Source organism: Labeo rohita, chromosome 8 (assembly GCF_022985175.1).
Source record: "Labeo rohita strain BAU-BD-2019 chromosome 8, IGBB_LRoh.1.0, whole genome shotgun sequence".
Lineage (NCBI taxonomy): Eukaryota > Metazoa > Chordata > Actinopteri > Cypriniformes > Cyprinidae > Labeo > Labeo rohita.
The window spans coordinates 28,669,090-28,684,427 of record NC_066876.1 but is presented as its reverse complement, the minus strand read 5'-3'; the positions used below and the strand labels follow the sequence as shown (position 1 = coordinate 28,684,427).

The following is a 15,338-nucleotide window of genomic DNA, read 5'->3' as shown; positions in this document are numbered from 1 at the left end:
CAGTAGCCATGGTAATAAAAACCAAACAGATGTTTTTTAGCAGAATATCTGAGTTACGAGCTGTAAAGGTACAGCCCTAGTCTGAAAAAGGGGGCGGGAAGCAGCAGTTCATTTGCATTTAAAGAGACATGCCTGAAAACAGCGTGTTTCTGCTTCCACTCAAAATAGGCATTTTCAAAATTATATAATAAATGATCTGTGTGGTATTTTGAGCTGAAAATTCACAGACACATTCTGGGGACAGCTGAGACTTATATTACATATTGTAAAAAGGAACATAAAATTTTGCAGTGCTAGTTTGTGCCTATTTTTTTTTTTACTCGCATGTAATGTAGGATCAGATCTGATCATGTCCATGTTTTATAGATGAGGCACCTGGTTTCTTGCATTTAATAAGTGTTTTTGAAGACTTAAGAGACAGAAAAGTATTAAAACAGAGCCTGTGATGATAAGGAAGCAGGTTCAGGTGATGAATGTGCTCATTTGATACATGAAAGAACAGGCAGTATGTTTTAACCTTTAAATCTTTGCAGCAGAACTGGTGCTGTATGTTTTGTGCATAGTGGTAGATGTTATTTTTAGCTCTGATAGGCTGTTTAGATTATGGAATGGTTTAATTATAACTCACATTGACAATGGTGCAGATGACAGGTGTCGGCCCTGGGTCCACCGCCCACCCCTTCTGCAGCGTCCCACAGAATTGCAGCCCGTGACGTCAGTTATGATCCAGACAGACTGCAATGTCACCTTGTAGAGGTCATTGGTAGAATAGTGCTTTTTTGGGGTTAGTGGTTAGGCTTAAACCAGGGAACATTTTCCATTAATGCATTTGTTACGTAATTTATCAAAATCTGCAGTTCTGCACAATGTCTTGGTGCATTCTTGTGGATAGGAACGTGATAACAGATTTGCATCACATCCGACACTCTCTGGATGTGATTAATTTAGGAAAAGCGGGTCACCTGGAGCTTTTTGGCTGAATCTGGAGAGCATTTCGTAGTGTGACATCTGCGCCGATCGTTTAAAGTGCTTTCCTGTGGTCTCTCTCTCTGTCTCTGAATCTCTGTCTCTGCTCCTGCTGTGGGTTGTGAGCATGACGCAGTCCGAGCCTCGGCTCAGCACACCCGCTGCAGAGGACTCTGGGACTGTAACTGGTTTAGTCGTGAACAGAATTACAAATGCTGCCAGCAGCACCCTGACAGCCTATCAGTTCCACGCAGGGCCGAGCTCAGCATGTGGCCCACCTCGCAGTCCTCTCTGCGCACATCTGATGCTTTAATTAGCATAACTTACAACGCTCTTTGATTATTCCAAACCAAGATACTTTGGTGTTTAAGACAATCTCAGGTGTGATCTTTGAGGAATGCCTGATGTAAGGCTAAATCTTGGTATTTGGGCAGTTTAAATGCAATGGTTTTTCGCCCTCATGTCGTTTCAAACCCGTAAGACCTTCGTTAATCTTCAGAACACAATTTCCGATATTTTTGATGAAATCCAATAGCTTTCTGACCCTGCATAGACAACAACTGACACTTTCAAGGCCCACAAAGGTAGTAAGGACATTGTTAAAATGGTCCATGTGACATCTGTGGTTCAACGGAAATTTTAAGAGGCTACGAGAATACTTTTTGTGTGCAAAGAAAACAAAAATAATGAAATAACGACTTTATTCAACAATTTCTTATTTTCTTCTGTTTTTTTTTTTTTTTTACTTTACGTTTAAGACTCCATGAAATCTAAATTTGACTTTTGAGAAATTATTATTATTATTACAATAAAATAAATTAAATATAACATTTTATGCAACCATTTTCCCCCAGCTAGATAGGTTTATTTATTTTCACTGTATTTGTGTTTTTGTTTAATACTTTTAATACTTTTTGTATTTTTATTTATCATTTTTATTTTTTACTTTTTATATATTTTTATCTATGTATGATTTAATTTATTTATACTTTATTTTTATTGCTTCATTTGTTTTATTTATTTACCCATCAATCTAACTCGAAGCTCTACAATAACAAGATTATGGGTTTGATTCCCGGGAATGCATGAAATGAAAGAAAAAATGTATACAACCTTATTTTAAACTTTATTACATAAATTGTAGCTTTTTTTTTTTTTTTTACTGATTATTTAGTTTCTATTCTCACCAAACACCTGTCAAGCAACATGGTTATGTTGTCTTTAACAACAAAAAACAGAAAGACCTCGTCTAGCCAAACATATTTTTTTAGACATTGTTCCACTCTTCAAAGATCAGTCATTTTTATGTATTGCTGATCATCTGAGGAAAGAACAATACTTGAAACTAATTAAATTTTTGAAGTGTGTACAGTGCAGCCGTCTTGTCAAGTGGAAGGGGTCCAGCTCTAACAGCTGTTCCTATTGTTCACTCAGAGAGATGACCTTATAGGGAAGTGCCCATGGTTTCCCACCCCTTTTCCCCCTCATGCAGCCGCTTTCACGTTGGCCTTACCCATCAGCACACTGTGTGCTTTGGGAATTCAAGCACCAAGGGTGGCATGCAGCATTCTGCTGGACCTGGTAACCATCTCCTATCACCGAGGAGCCTTGCGGCAAGCGGCGGGGGCCCAGCAGGTGTTTGATGCCCCCGGCCTGTCAGCAAGGATCCATGAATGGCTGGGTTAATATGAACGAGAGTAAAGGAGATGCTAGCTAGTGCTATTTATCAATGATGGGGTTGGAACAGGTGTCCAGTAATCCTCACCACACTTCTCTGAGCACAATCATGCACAAAACTAGTGATTGATAGATTAGAGATTGGGGATATTGCCTTTTTATGACTGATAAAGGTTGTTTTGATGTAAAGTGTCTGATAACTTATCTTTTTAATAATTGTTACTTTTTTTATCATCTTATTTATCATTTATCATTTTATTTCATATTGTTTGATACAGCCGTATCGCTCTGCTATGTGGTAAGTAGGCCTACTACCGCTCCATGTGATCGGAAATCTCGAAAGTGAAAATAAAAAGCAAGTACACATTCAAAAGCGGTTTCAGTGCCCCGCATATTAACGACTCCCTGATGCCCACAATTTATAAACAATATAATTACCCAACAATATAATTGTTAGAGAAAGCATTGAAATTGATTTTTTTTTTTATTTTTTTTTCTTCCTCCTCCCATCTTGTATTGTAAGGGTTTCATAGTACATGTCCTCTCCTTTCTGACTGGATTCGGACACATCACTAATGGGAAGTGTAAAGTATTTTTTATTTATTAGGAAGTTTATAGTTAATAGGAAACACTGATTTATTGAGTCAGGACTGACTGTGTGTTTTTGTGTTAAAGTATTGGTGCGTTTGATTGTCCAGTGCACACAAAAAAACTGATAAAAATTGTGACCCCCAAGAATCGTTTTGAATCGCATCGTGAGGTACCGAAAGATTCCCACCCCTAGCTTTTATACAACAGGTTGACGGCACAAGTGTGTGTTTAAAAAAAAAAAATAATAAAAAAATATGAAGAAATGTTAAATAATTGTATTACTGTATTAAAAGGCTCTCTGTGTTATGTAGGGTATTATAAGAGCGAGATGGACTGAGCGAGTGTGATTAGCTGCATCTGAAACAGCATTCATTCTTCACCTCAGTCTCATATTCACAATAAAACATTACTTTGAATATCTTTATTTTACTGTCCTTTCATCTGTTAAGGGTGATTTCCGATGATAGCGCTGCTTGATGCATTTGCTGGCTGCGTCTTAAGAAATAAAAAAACTCCCTTTTAACAGTGTTTTAGTCTCTTTCAATATAGAACGCTTTACTGCTTACACGTAAAAATGGTCTCTCATCACCATCTAGTGGCGAAATAACTAAACTAAATTACCATCATGAACACACACCATTTCTCAATACTAAATGCTACTATTACATACTACTATTATTTATGTAAAATATAATTTATTGAATAATAATATTTAATAATCAGCAGCAGTCATCTTAAAAGTTGCTAGGCAATTCAGTCAGGTACAAGTACAAAGGCAGGACTCTGATATACAGCATTGAATTTACATAAAATATAACATGATGAGATTTTGCCCTCAGCCAAAACTCTTTGCTCTGGAACAAATAATACATTAATGAGACCATAGACTGCCTGTTAGATTTACCCAAAGTGAGTTATATTTCATGTTTGACCATTATAGAGACATCAGAGCCAGCGGCAAATTCTAGAAGATCTGGCTGAGGTAAGGCCGCTCTCAGCAGGTTCATGAGAGCTGAACGGTTGCCAACTCCCTAGAACTCTTTGAGAACACAAACCAAATTTTCAAATAGATGTTATCTTTATTAACAAATTGCATATTTGAAATCTAAACAAGTACATTCTCACCTAAAAACTCTTAAAAGCATCGACATGCAGCGCTTTGGCCGTCCCGAGTCCTATCCCGATCCCATTCCGATCCCATTCCCCCTCTCTTTTCCACTTCATTTCCCGTCTCACTGTCCTATCAATAAGGCAAAAGTTTCTATATATATATATATATATATATATATATATATATAAAAAAAAACTCTTAAAACTACATTCCGTGACACAAAAACAGCATTATTTATAAAATTATAGTGGTTTTGGGCATTTATCATGACACTTGCTGTGAGAAATATTACAAGCAGGGTGATGCAAGCGGTTCTGTTATCGCTACAATATCACACCACTGAAAAAAGGCTTTCAGCCAATCATATTTGAGGACCAGAAAGGACTGTTGTGTAAATATTGATTTATCTTTTAGATTGTCTGATTGTCCATGCATGTATGATGACTAGTCTTTTTCAGGTTTTCTAATATGCAATAAGTGACACTTTTAAACTTGACCCAATAACCTGCAGACTCTCACGGTTCAGCAGTTCCCTGTCAATCAGATGGCTGTACAGTGATAACATGTGGCGAGTAAAGAGCAGGCATGTTTGTTTGACCCCTGCGTCCTGCATCGCTATAATGAGCAAAGGAATGAAAGCTGTGACTGTGTTGCTGGGGGACTGATGGAAGCATAAACCTTTAAATGAAACCGCTTTTCGTCCTCCTGTGGAGAGTTAGGTGTGAGCTATTTTACCCTGCTGATTGATGCATGCTGAAAGTATTTTAAGATACTAAAGTGCTTTATGATATGACAGCTGGAATGCATGTATATGCTGCATCTTCTTTTCCACTGTGTGCTTTCTTGATCTCAAAAGCTCCATTAGTAGTTGAGCTGAATATGTGGCGAGTCCTTGTGTGGGTGTTGTGTAGGGCTCTTTTGCTGGGTTTGTTCTGGGCTCTCCGTGCTCTTCGAGGGCTGATGAGGAGGCTGTGTGCGTACAGTGGGCGGATAGATAACTCCGACAACTCAGGGGTTCGAAGGTCACTCTTCTACCTGGAGGCCAGATATGCCTGAAATAGCTCATCGCTGGGGCTTTTTGTATAGGCACACTGATAAATGCTGCTATGTTCTGTAAAGCGTTGACTCACTTGTGAATTGCGCCATCGGGCCTCTCTTAAGTCATGAATCAGCTCTCAGCTAGAGCGAAATTGAATAGACACGTCATTCTCACCTTGTGGTGCGGGTCTACATTAGTCAGCAGCACAATTAAGCATCTCATTGAAACTTGTCCATGTAATTTGAAGTAGGGACCTTTCATTAAAAAAAAGAAAAGGAAAAAAAAAAGTCTTAAGCTCCTCTCAATCTAATCGACTGTTTCATTCAGAAATGTGCTTTGTGAAGCATACAGAACTGCATCAAGAACACTTTAATATTTCATATGTTTCAATTCAAATGTTTCATATGTTTCAATTGAAATTGAATTTGAGTTGAGTTGAGGTAGCAAACGATGCAGAACTGTGATTCAGATTTGAATAGTAGAATTAAAATGAATTAAGATTAGTTTAACTGAATTTAAGCTTTTAATTTAAGAAAATCTATCTGTATATGTGTAAATAAGTAAATTTATTTACTTATTTGTCTTATGTAATTACTTTATTATTTAAATATTTAAATGATTACATAAATACACAAAATTCTTTTTTTGTTTGGATTTATGTTTTATTTTCAGTAATTTCAATATTTAAATTACGTAAATACACAGATTACATACATTTTTATTTTGTGTAATTATTTTTATTTATTTGTTTGTATTTGTTTTATATATTATATAATTCAATACATATTTACATACATAAACAAATTAATAAACAAATGCTTTTCTTCATTTCTTTTATTTATTTATACTGTGTAATTATTTAATGTAATTATTTAAATAAATATTTAAATAAAACACAAATTACATAAATACGTATATTACATAAATGCATATATTTATTTTGTGTATCGTTTGTCTTTTTTTTTTTTTTGGTTTGGATTGATGTATTTTATGTAATAAAATATACAAATTACATTAACTTGTTTATTTATTTTTATATAATCAAATAAATATTTAAATAGTACATAAGCAAGTAAAATACTTAAATACATTCCTTTATTTCTTTTTCTCACTTTTTTATTTATCTGTGTAATTATTTTATAATTATTTAAATATTTTAATAATGACATAAATGCTTCATTTCTTTTTTTTTTTTTTTTTATTTATCCTGTGTAATTATTTAATGTAATTATTTAAATAAATATTTAAATAAAACACAAATTACATAAATACGTATATTACCTAAATGCATATATTTATTTTGTGTATCATTTGTCTTTTTTTTTTGGTCTGGATTGATGTATTTTAAGTAATAAAATATACAAATTACATGAATACACAAATAAATTAAATGAATAGATTTGTTCTATGTATAAATAATTGTATTAACTTGTTTGTATTTATTTTTATATAATCAAATAAATATTTAAATACTACATAAGAAAGTAAAATACATAAATGCATTCCTTTATTTCTTTTTCTCACTTCATTTATCTGTGTAATTATTTTATATAATAATTTTAATAATTACATAAATACATATATTTTGTTTATATTTTTGTAATTTTTTTTGTTTAGATTTATGTATGTATTTTATGTCATTAAACATTTAAATTACATAAATACACAAATTAAATAAATGCATTTATTCATTTATTTTGTGTAATTACTTATTTGTTAGTATTTATTTTTATATAAGTAAATAAATATTTAGGTAATAAAAGACAAATTGCTTAAATACATTTTCTTTTTGGGGCATTTATTTATCCATTCACTCATTCATTTATTCTGTGTAATTATTTAATTTTATTATTTAAATATTTCAACAATTGCATAAATACCTGTATTGCATAAATACGTATTTATTTTGTTATTTTTTGGTTTTTGTTTTGTTTTATGCAATATTTTATGTAATAAAATATTCAAATTACATAAGTACACAAAATTACATAAATACGTTTAATACATGTGTAATTATTTTTATTTATTTGTTAGTATTTATTTTTATATAATAAATATTTAAATAATTACATAAATTAAATTAAAAAAAAATATTTTTAATTTATGTAATTTTATTTCTTAATTTATTCAGTAATTATTTGCTTTTATTTGTATTCAGTAAATTCACTTCTGTGTCGAAGTTCATTTGAATTGCAGTCCACTAAATTCCTCTTCCTGATTCAAATACTAATTTACTCTTCCTTTATGGTGTAGCTAAATCCGTGCTCTTAAATTGAAAGGCAGACAGTTCTTCAGTTCTAACATTTGCCCAACCCTGTTTGCATTATCACCAATTTATGAGCAGTTATCTATAGCATCATCTGCACTTCTCCTCCTCCAAATCATGGTTTGCCCATAAGACGACCCCTGATCATCCTCACGTCAAGTGTCAATTCCTACAAGAGACTACTTGTTGGCAGAGCTTGTTCGTTCTCTTGTTGCCGGCGAACAATGCTGCATGACCTTCTGGGAACCGGAGCTCATTGTGTACATTCGTTCCCTATTTAGGTGGCTGAAAGTTGCAATTGAGCTCCATTAAGTCTTTCTGAGAAAAGCCGTCACTGTCTCGTGTGCGTGACCTTGTCGCCGTAGCTCCTCACAGATCGTGGCGAAAGCACAGCCCATTAATCCACAGCGCTGAGATCCTGTTGCACACACATGTGTGATGATCGGTGCCAAGGCCACACAGCATCCATTGTTATCATGCCCTGCCATTTCTCATGGTGCCGCACTCCACATGCTGGCCGAGCAGATTCCCTGAACTTTCACTGATGGAAATGTTAATGTTTAACATGGACAGATCAGCAAATAGCCACTTTATTCTGCTAAAGTGTGACCTAAGAAAGCTCATCACAAACGCGCTCCTCAAAGGTGCTCTTGAATGCCATTGTTGTAAGTTATAAATGCATGGAGAGTTGATTGACAGCTTGGGGGATGTTAACCTTGTCGCTCTTCCTGTCGAGCACTGGGGCAGCTGCTGTCATGCCTCTTTGTTTAAACCTGATCAGTGCATCGCCGAACATATCAAAATAGTTTCTCCATTTTTGGCGCGGTGCATTGTTGCTCCCCATGCTATTTTCTTCTCTCGCTCTCAAGGGCGCAGATGAGCTTACATGTTTACTTTGTTCTCGATGGGCGAACGCACTCTCTTTCTCTCTCTGGATGTCTTTTTAAGTCCTATAAGTCATTTCATGACTGTGCAAAAGAAACTAGTGGATTTGATTAATTAAAGAGGGTTTTGGGATTTGGATTTGGGTTCAGCATGGTTCATCTTGCCAAGCATTTTCATCAGTCAGGAAATGATTTCAGAAGACATTTAAGGTTATGCTTTCTGAAGCATATGCTTTGTTCTTTGATACTTGCCACATGTTCAAAAGTGCAACACTGCATTACATGTGATATTAAGATATTCAAACCAAACAACCTAACAAAACACAAAATGCACATAGTTTAGAAGATAGACTTGTGATTTGTAAATAATATCTCATATCTGCACCGATAATGTTGCGTTGTGGAACCTTCATAATGCACAAATGTACAAATTTTACATTTAAATTAGTTAAATTAACCAAACAGAGTTGCAAACTGAGGTTTGTTTTTTAAATGTTTATTTAAAAGGATAGATCACCCAAAAATGAAAATTCATCATTTGCTCGCCCTCATGTTTGTCTTCTATGAAACATTTTTCTGTCCAAAATAATGGTATGGTTCAAAACAACATTGGAGGTTTTTGTAAATTTAATTGAATTTAATTTAATACATTTTGTCTTATTTAAAAAATGTTTTTTTTAATATATATTTTAGATTATATTTTATGTAATTTATGTTTTTTTATTTTATTTTATATTTACACTACCAGTCAAAAGTATGATTATTAATGTTTTTTTTAAAGAATTCACTTCTGCTCACCAAGCCTGCATTTATTTGATCCAAAATGCAGCAAAAGCAGTAATATTGTGAAATATTTTTACTATTTAAAATAACTGGTTTCTATTTGAATATATTTAAAAATGTAATTTATTCCTGTGATCAAAGCTAAATTTTCAGCATCATTAGTCCAGTCTTTAGTGTCAGATGATCCTTCAGAAACCATTCTAATATACTGATTGCTGTTCAAGAAATAATAATAATAAATAATAATAATAATAATAATAATAATAGGAGGGGGGGGTTGATACTTTTATTTAGCAAGGATGCTTTAAATTGATCTAAAGTGATGATAAAGACATTTGTTACAAAATATATTTTTTTTTTTTTAGATAAATGCTGTTTTCTGAATTTTCTATACATCAAAGAAACATGGGAAAGAAATATAGGCTTGGTGAGCAGGAGAGACTTTAAAAAAAAAAACTTTTAAAATCTTACTGTTCAAACTTTTGACTGGTAAATTAATTTTATTTTATATTTAATTTTGTATTTTAATTTAATTTTGTCTGTGCATTTATTAGCAAGCTTTGAATTATTTGTTCTAAATATCTTGTTTTTTTTTTTTAAATAATCTAGTGGGTGACAAAGTACCTGCCGATATCCGTATCTGTGCTATTAAGTCCACCACGCTCCGAGTGGACCAGTCTATCCTGACAGGTAACAAGGCATTTAGTTTATTTCTATGTGTATTTTAAGTGTCAAGTATTTTATCTGTGCGTTTTGCTATTAATTCACCCATGTTCACCCAGGCGAGTCCGTCTCTGTCATTAAGCACACCGACCCCGTGCCAGATCCCCGTGCCGTAAATCAGGACAAGAAGAACATGTTGTTCTCAGTAAGAAATTTGGACTTTGCCTGAACTTTAGTCTTTTTGGTGCAAAGGGCTTTCATGTTCATTTAAATGTGTGCATTTCAGGGAACCAACATTGCTGCAGGAAAAGCCGTAGGTGTGGTGGTGGCCACTGGCGTGAACACAGAGATCGGTAAAATCCGTGACGAGATGGCTTCCACCGAGCAGGAGAGGACGCCCCTGCAGCAGAAGCTGGATGAGTTCGGTGAGCAGCTCTCCAAAGTCATCTCTCTCATCTGCATCGCCGTGTGGATCATCAACATCGGCCACTTCAACGACCCCGTCCACGGCGGCTCCTGGATCCGCGGAGCCATTTACTACTTCAAGATTGCCGTCGCTCTGGCCGTGGCCGCCATCCCTGAAGGTCTTCCTGCTGTCATCACCACCTGCCTGGCTCTCGGCACCCGCCGTATGGCCAAGAAAAACGCCATCGTCCGCTCTCTGCCCTCTGTGGAGACGCTGGGTTGCACTTCCGTCATCTGCTCTGACAAAACCGGCACCCTTACCACCAACCAGATGTCCGTCTGCAGGGTGAGCCCTTTATTTAACAGTTTAGTCATTCTAGCCTTTATACAGAAGGTTAAATGCACTTAACTTTGTGAAATATGCACATGTGTCTGTTGTCCTTGAAGAAAAACATTTAAAACTTTAATAGTGTATATCAGACATGTGTGACTTCTACACTAGCATGTACAGCTGAAGTCAAAAGTTTACATACACCTTGCAAAATCTGCTAAATGTTAATTATTTAACCAAAGTAAGAGAGATCATACAAAATGCATGTTATTTTTTTATTTAGTACTGACCCAAATAAGATATTTCTAACCACATAAAAGATTTACATTTAGTCCACAAGAGAAAATAATAGTTGAATTTATAAAACTGACCATGTTCAAAAGTTTACATGCACAGTATTAAGTATCAAGCCTGAATAATCCACAGCTGTGTTTTGTTTTGTTTAGTGATCATTGTTCATGAGTCCCTGAACAGTTAAACTACCTGCTTTTCTTCAAAAATAATCCTTCAGGTCCCACAAATTCTTTGGCTTTTCAGCATTTTTGTGTGTTTGACCCCTTTCCAACAATGACTGTATGATTTTGAGATTCATCTTTTCACACTGAGGACAACTGAGGGACTCAGATGCAACTATTACAGAAGGTTCAAACGCTCACTGATGCTTAAGAAGGAAACACAATGCATTAAGAGCTGGGGGGGTGTAAACTTTCAAACAGAATGAAGATGTGTGCATTTTTCTTATTTTGCCTAAATATCATATTTTTTCCATTTAGCACTGCCCTTCAGAAGCTACAGAAGATACTTACATGTTTCCCAGAGGACAAAATAAGTTACATTTACCCTGATCTTCAAATTCAAAAGGTTTTCACCCCAGGCTCTTAATACATCGTGTTTCCTTCTGAAGCATCAGTGAGCATTTGAACCTTCTGTAATAGTTGAGTATGAGTCCCTCAGTTGTCCTCAGTGTGAAAAGATGGATCTCAAAAACACACAGTCATTGTTGGAAAGGGTTCAAATACACAAAAATGCCAAAGAATTTGTGGGATCTGAAGGATTTTTCTAAAGAAAAGCAGGCAGTTGAACTGTTCAGGGACTCATGAACAACAATCACTAAACAAGAAAAACAGGTGTGAATAATTCAGGTAACAGCACAGTATTAAGACTATATGTAAGTGTCTTTTATGTGAAATATCTTATTCGGGCCAATACTAAATACTAAATATCAGTCATGATATAAGCGCAATATTAAAGCTAAATGCGGATGGAAAAACTGCTTGTCGCTGGAAACTTAGAATACATTGGTGAACACATGCTGACTGCACTGCATCTTTGTCCTCTTGCATATTTCCCACAGTACTCCATCAGGAGATCTGTTTATTCTGAGGTTTTTTTTTTTTTTTTTTTTTTTTTTTGTGGTGAGTTAAAAATTCTCTGTTATTTTCTGGAAATGAAGTGTTTTGGTGCAGCTTCCTGAACTGCACCGATAAAGATCTCTGTCACAGGACTGAGCTGCTCGCTTTGCAAAAATGCCGGAATGAGCTCGGTGATGGATAGCTGTAGTGTTCGAATTGATGATTTTTTTTTTTCTCTCTGTCGGATGTTAGCGTAGTTATAACTTGAAATCTGCAACACCGAAGAGAAGCTAAGCAGCGTTTCATCTGTGCTTACAGCCCCTCTCCCACTTGCTGTTCTGCCAGTTTCTGTGTTTATTTAAACATAATAAAACACGGGACAGAATTACAGCACCCTGAGTCACTGTATACTTATAATCTTCTTATGATAATGCTTGCTTATGCTGCCATCTTCTGTCAGTTAGCTTTCCAACAAATTCCTTCTTGACAGACAGCATGCTGACGCATCCAGTTAACAATTGGTATCTTAAAGGAACAGTTCACCCAAAATTCTATTTTGGAAGTAAGCCTAAAGTTCATTAGCTGCTATGGGGAAATAATGAGAAGAACAACAACGTTCAGTAAACTGTAAAACTGATTGCACTTACAAACCAGTGTGTTCATAATTGAGATAATACATTGAAGTAATATGGTAAGACACACCAATTTGCATTATCAAGCAGCAAAACAAACTGTTTTGTACAGCTAAAAATAGCTGGACGCAGACTGGAAGCCAGACAAATAAATTGTATACAAATGGCTGCTGTTACGGGGAACAATAAGGTGGATAGATTTTATAAATGTACAAGTTTGGAACTACATGGTGGTAAATAAGTGACAAAACATTTCTTTTAACATGTGTTTTTCTTTCAGATGTTCATCATAGACAAAGCTGAGGGGGAGAGCTGCTCACTGACTGAATTCACCATCTCTGGCTCCACATATGCTCCTGAAGGAGATGTGTGAGTATCTGTCTCTGCTCTCAGATTTACTTGTAGTATTTGCAGTCAAACATATGCTTATGATTTTACATTTTTGTCAGCTTCTGTTTCAGTAGGTTGTTTATTGATCATTCTGTTTGATTGCTCAGATTCCTTGATAACCGATTAGTGAGATGCTCCCAGTATGACGGGTTGGTGGAGCTGGCGACCATCTGTGCCTTGTGTAATGATTCCTCCCTGGATTTTAATGAGGTATGTTTAAAAAGTATACTTTCCTAGACTATGATATAAGCAAAAATGTAAATGTATAAAATTTAAAATGAATATTTATGAAACTGATATTCTCAAAAGTGATTCTAGAAACTACAAAAAAATGTGTAATTACATGTGTATTCACTTTTTTTTTCTCTTTCAAAGTTAAATTTATTTATTTAAAATTTTAATATATTTTAAAATGTAATTTGTGATGCTAATCTGAATTTCAGCATCATTATTCCAGTGTAACAAAATCCTTCAGAAATCATTCTAATATGCTGATTTGCTGCTCAAGAAACATTTCTAATTATTAGTGTTAAAAAACAGCCACTTAATATTTTTATGGAAAACTTTTTTTCAGGATTCAAAAGAATATTATTTATTTGAAATATAAATAATTTGTTACATCAACACTTTTGCTCAATTTAATGCATCTATGCTACATAAAAACAATTAATTTCTTTAAAAAATAAATAAATAAAAATGGCCGGAAGTGTGAGATACACTACCACTCAAAAGTTTGTGATCAGTAAGACTTGTAGTGTTTTTTAAAGAAGTGTCTTATGCTTATCAAAACATTTATTTGCATTTATTTGATCAAAAATACAGAAAAAAACAATAATACTGTGAAATGTTATTACAATATAAAATAATGTTTTTTTTTTTATTATTATTTTTATTTTAATATACTTTAAAATATAATTTATTTCTGTGATGCAAAGCTAAATTTTTTATCAGCTGTTACTCCAGTCCTAAGTGTCACATGATCCTTCAGAAATCATTCTAATATACTAATTTATTATCAGTGCTGGAAACAGTTGTATTGCTAAATATTTTTTTTGGAACCTGTGATTACTTTTTATTAGGATCTTTTTGATGAATAAGAAGTGAAAAAGAACAGCATTTATTTAAAATAGAAATCTTTTCTAACAATATACACTACTGTTCAAAAGTTTTGGGTCAGTACATTTTTATTCAGTAATACTTTTATTCACTAAGGATGTGTTAAATTAATAAAAAGTGATACATTGATAGAAAAGATTTATGTTTTGAATAAATGCTGTTCTTTTGAACTTATTCATCAAAGAATCCTGAAAAAAGAATCACAAGTTCCAAAAAATATTTGGCAGCACAACTGTTTCCAACACTGATAATTCTAATAATAAGTCAGCATATTAGAATGATTTCTGAAGGATCATGTGACACTTAAGACAGGAGTAACAGCTGATGAAAAATTCAGCTTTGCATCACAAGAATAAATTGTTTAAAAGTATATTAAAATAAAATCCATTGTTTTATATTGTAATAACATTTTGCAGTATTGTTGTTTTTTTCTGTATTTTTGATCAAATAAATGCAGTTTTGATGAGCATAAGAGACATCTTTAAAAAACATTACAAGCCTTACTGATCCCAAACCTTTTGAACGGCAGTGTATGTCGTTATCATGCTATCATGTTTTATTGTAGTTTAATGTATTCTTCCAAGACGTATATTGAATGTGATTATTACTAGATATAAAAACACTTTTAATAAAGACATTATGTAATCTTTCTTGGGATAATTGACTTAAGTGCCGGCAACAGAACAGTCATTATGAAAAGCTTTAGCAGAAGGTCAGTTCCACACATGGAGGATGCACCTAAATGATAAATGCTGACTCTCTTTCAGTCTAAAGGCGTTTATGAGAAGGTTGGAGAGGCCACTGAGACGGCTCTGACCTGCCTAGTAGAAAAGATGAATGTTTTTGACACTGACGTCAGGAACCTGTCTAAGATCGAGAGAGCCAACGCCTGCAACTCTGTAAATATTTATACAATTAGTAAATAATTTTGCAAGCACTTGTTTAATCATGATTTAATAACTCAATATGTGTTTATGTGTAGATGATCAAGCAGCTGATGAAGAAGGAGTTCACTCTGGAGTTCTCCAGAGACAGGAAGTCCATGTCTGTTTACTGTTCCCCCAACAAGGCCAAGTCCTCTTCTGCTAAGATGTTTGTCAAGGTACTAACCGGATAATTGTTTGTTATATAC

General features: G+C 34.2%; 1 protein-coding gene across 2 annotated transcripts in view; it reads left to right on the top strand.

The window, feature by feature from the left end:
- atp2a2a (ATPase sarcoplasmic/endoplasmic reticulum Ca2+ transporting 2a) overlaps positions 1 to 15,338 on the top strand; it is a 32,631-nt gene that overhangs the window by 7,210 nt on the left and 10,083 nt on the right. For both annotated transcript variants that reach the window (XM_051117272.1, XM_051117273.1), the window contains exons 7-13: positions 9,927 to 10,007; positions 10,100 to 10,185; positions 10,267 to 10,731; positions 12,981 to 13,069; positions 13,198 to 13,300; positions 14,974 to 15,105; positions 15,189 to 15,308. In XM_051117272.1, the coding sequence (XP_050973229.1) occupies positions 9,927 to 10,007; positions 10,100 to 10,185; positions 10,267 to 10,731; positions 12,981 to 13,069; positions 13,198 to 13,300; positions 14,974 to 15,105; positions 15,189 to 15,308 (1,076 nt within the window). The remainder of the gene's footprint in view (positions 1 to 9,926; positions 10,008 to 10,099; positions 10,186 to 10,266; positions 10,732 to 12,980; positions 13,070 to 13,197; positions 13,301 to 14,973; positions 15,106 to 15,188; positions 15,309 to 15,338) is intronic.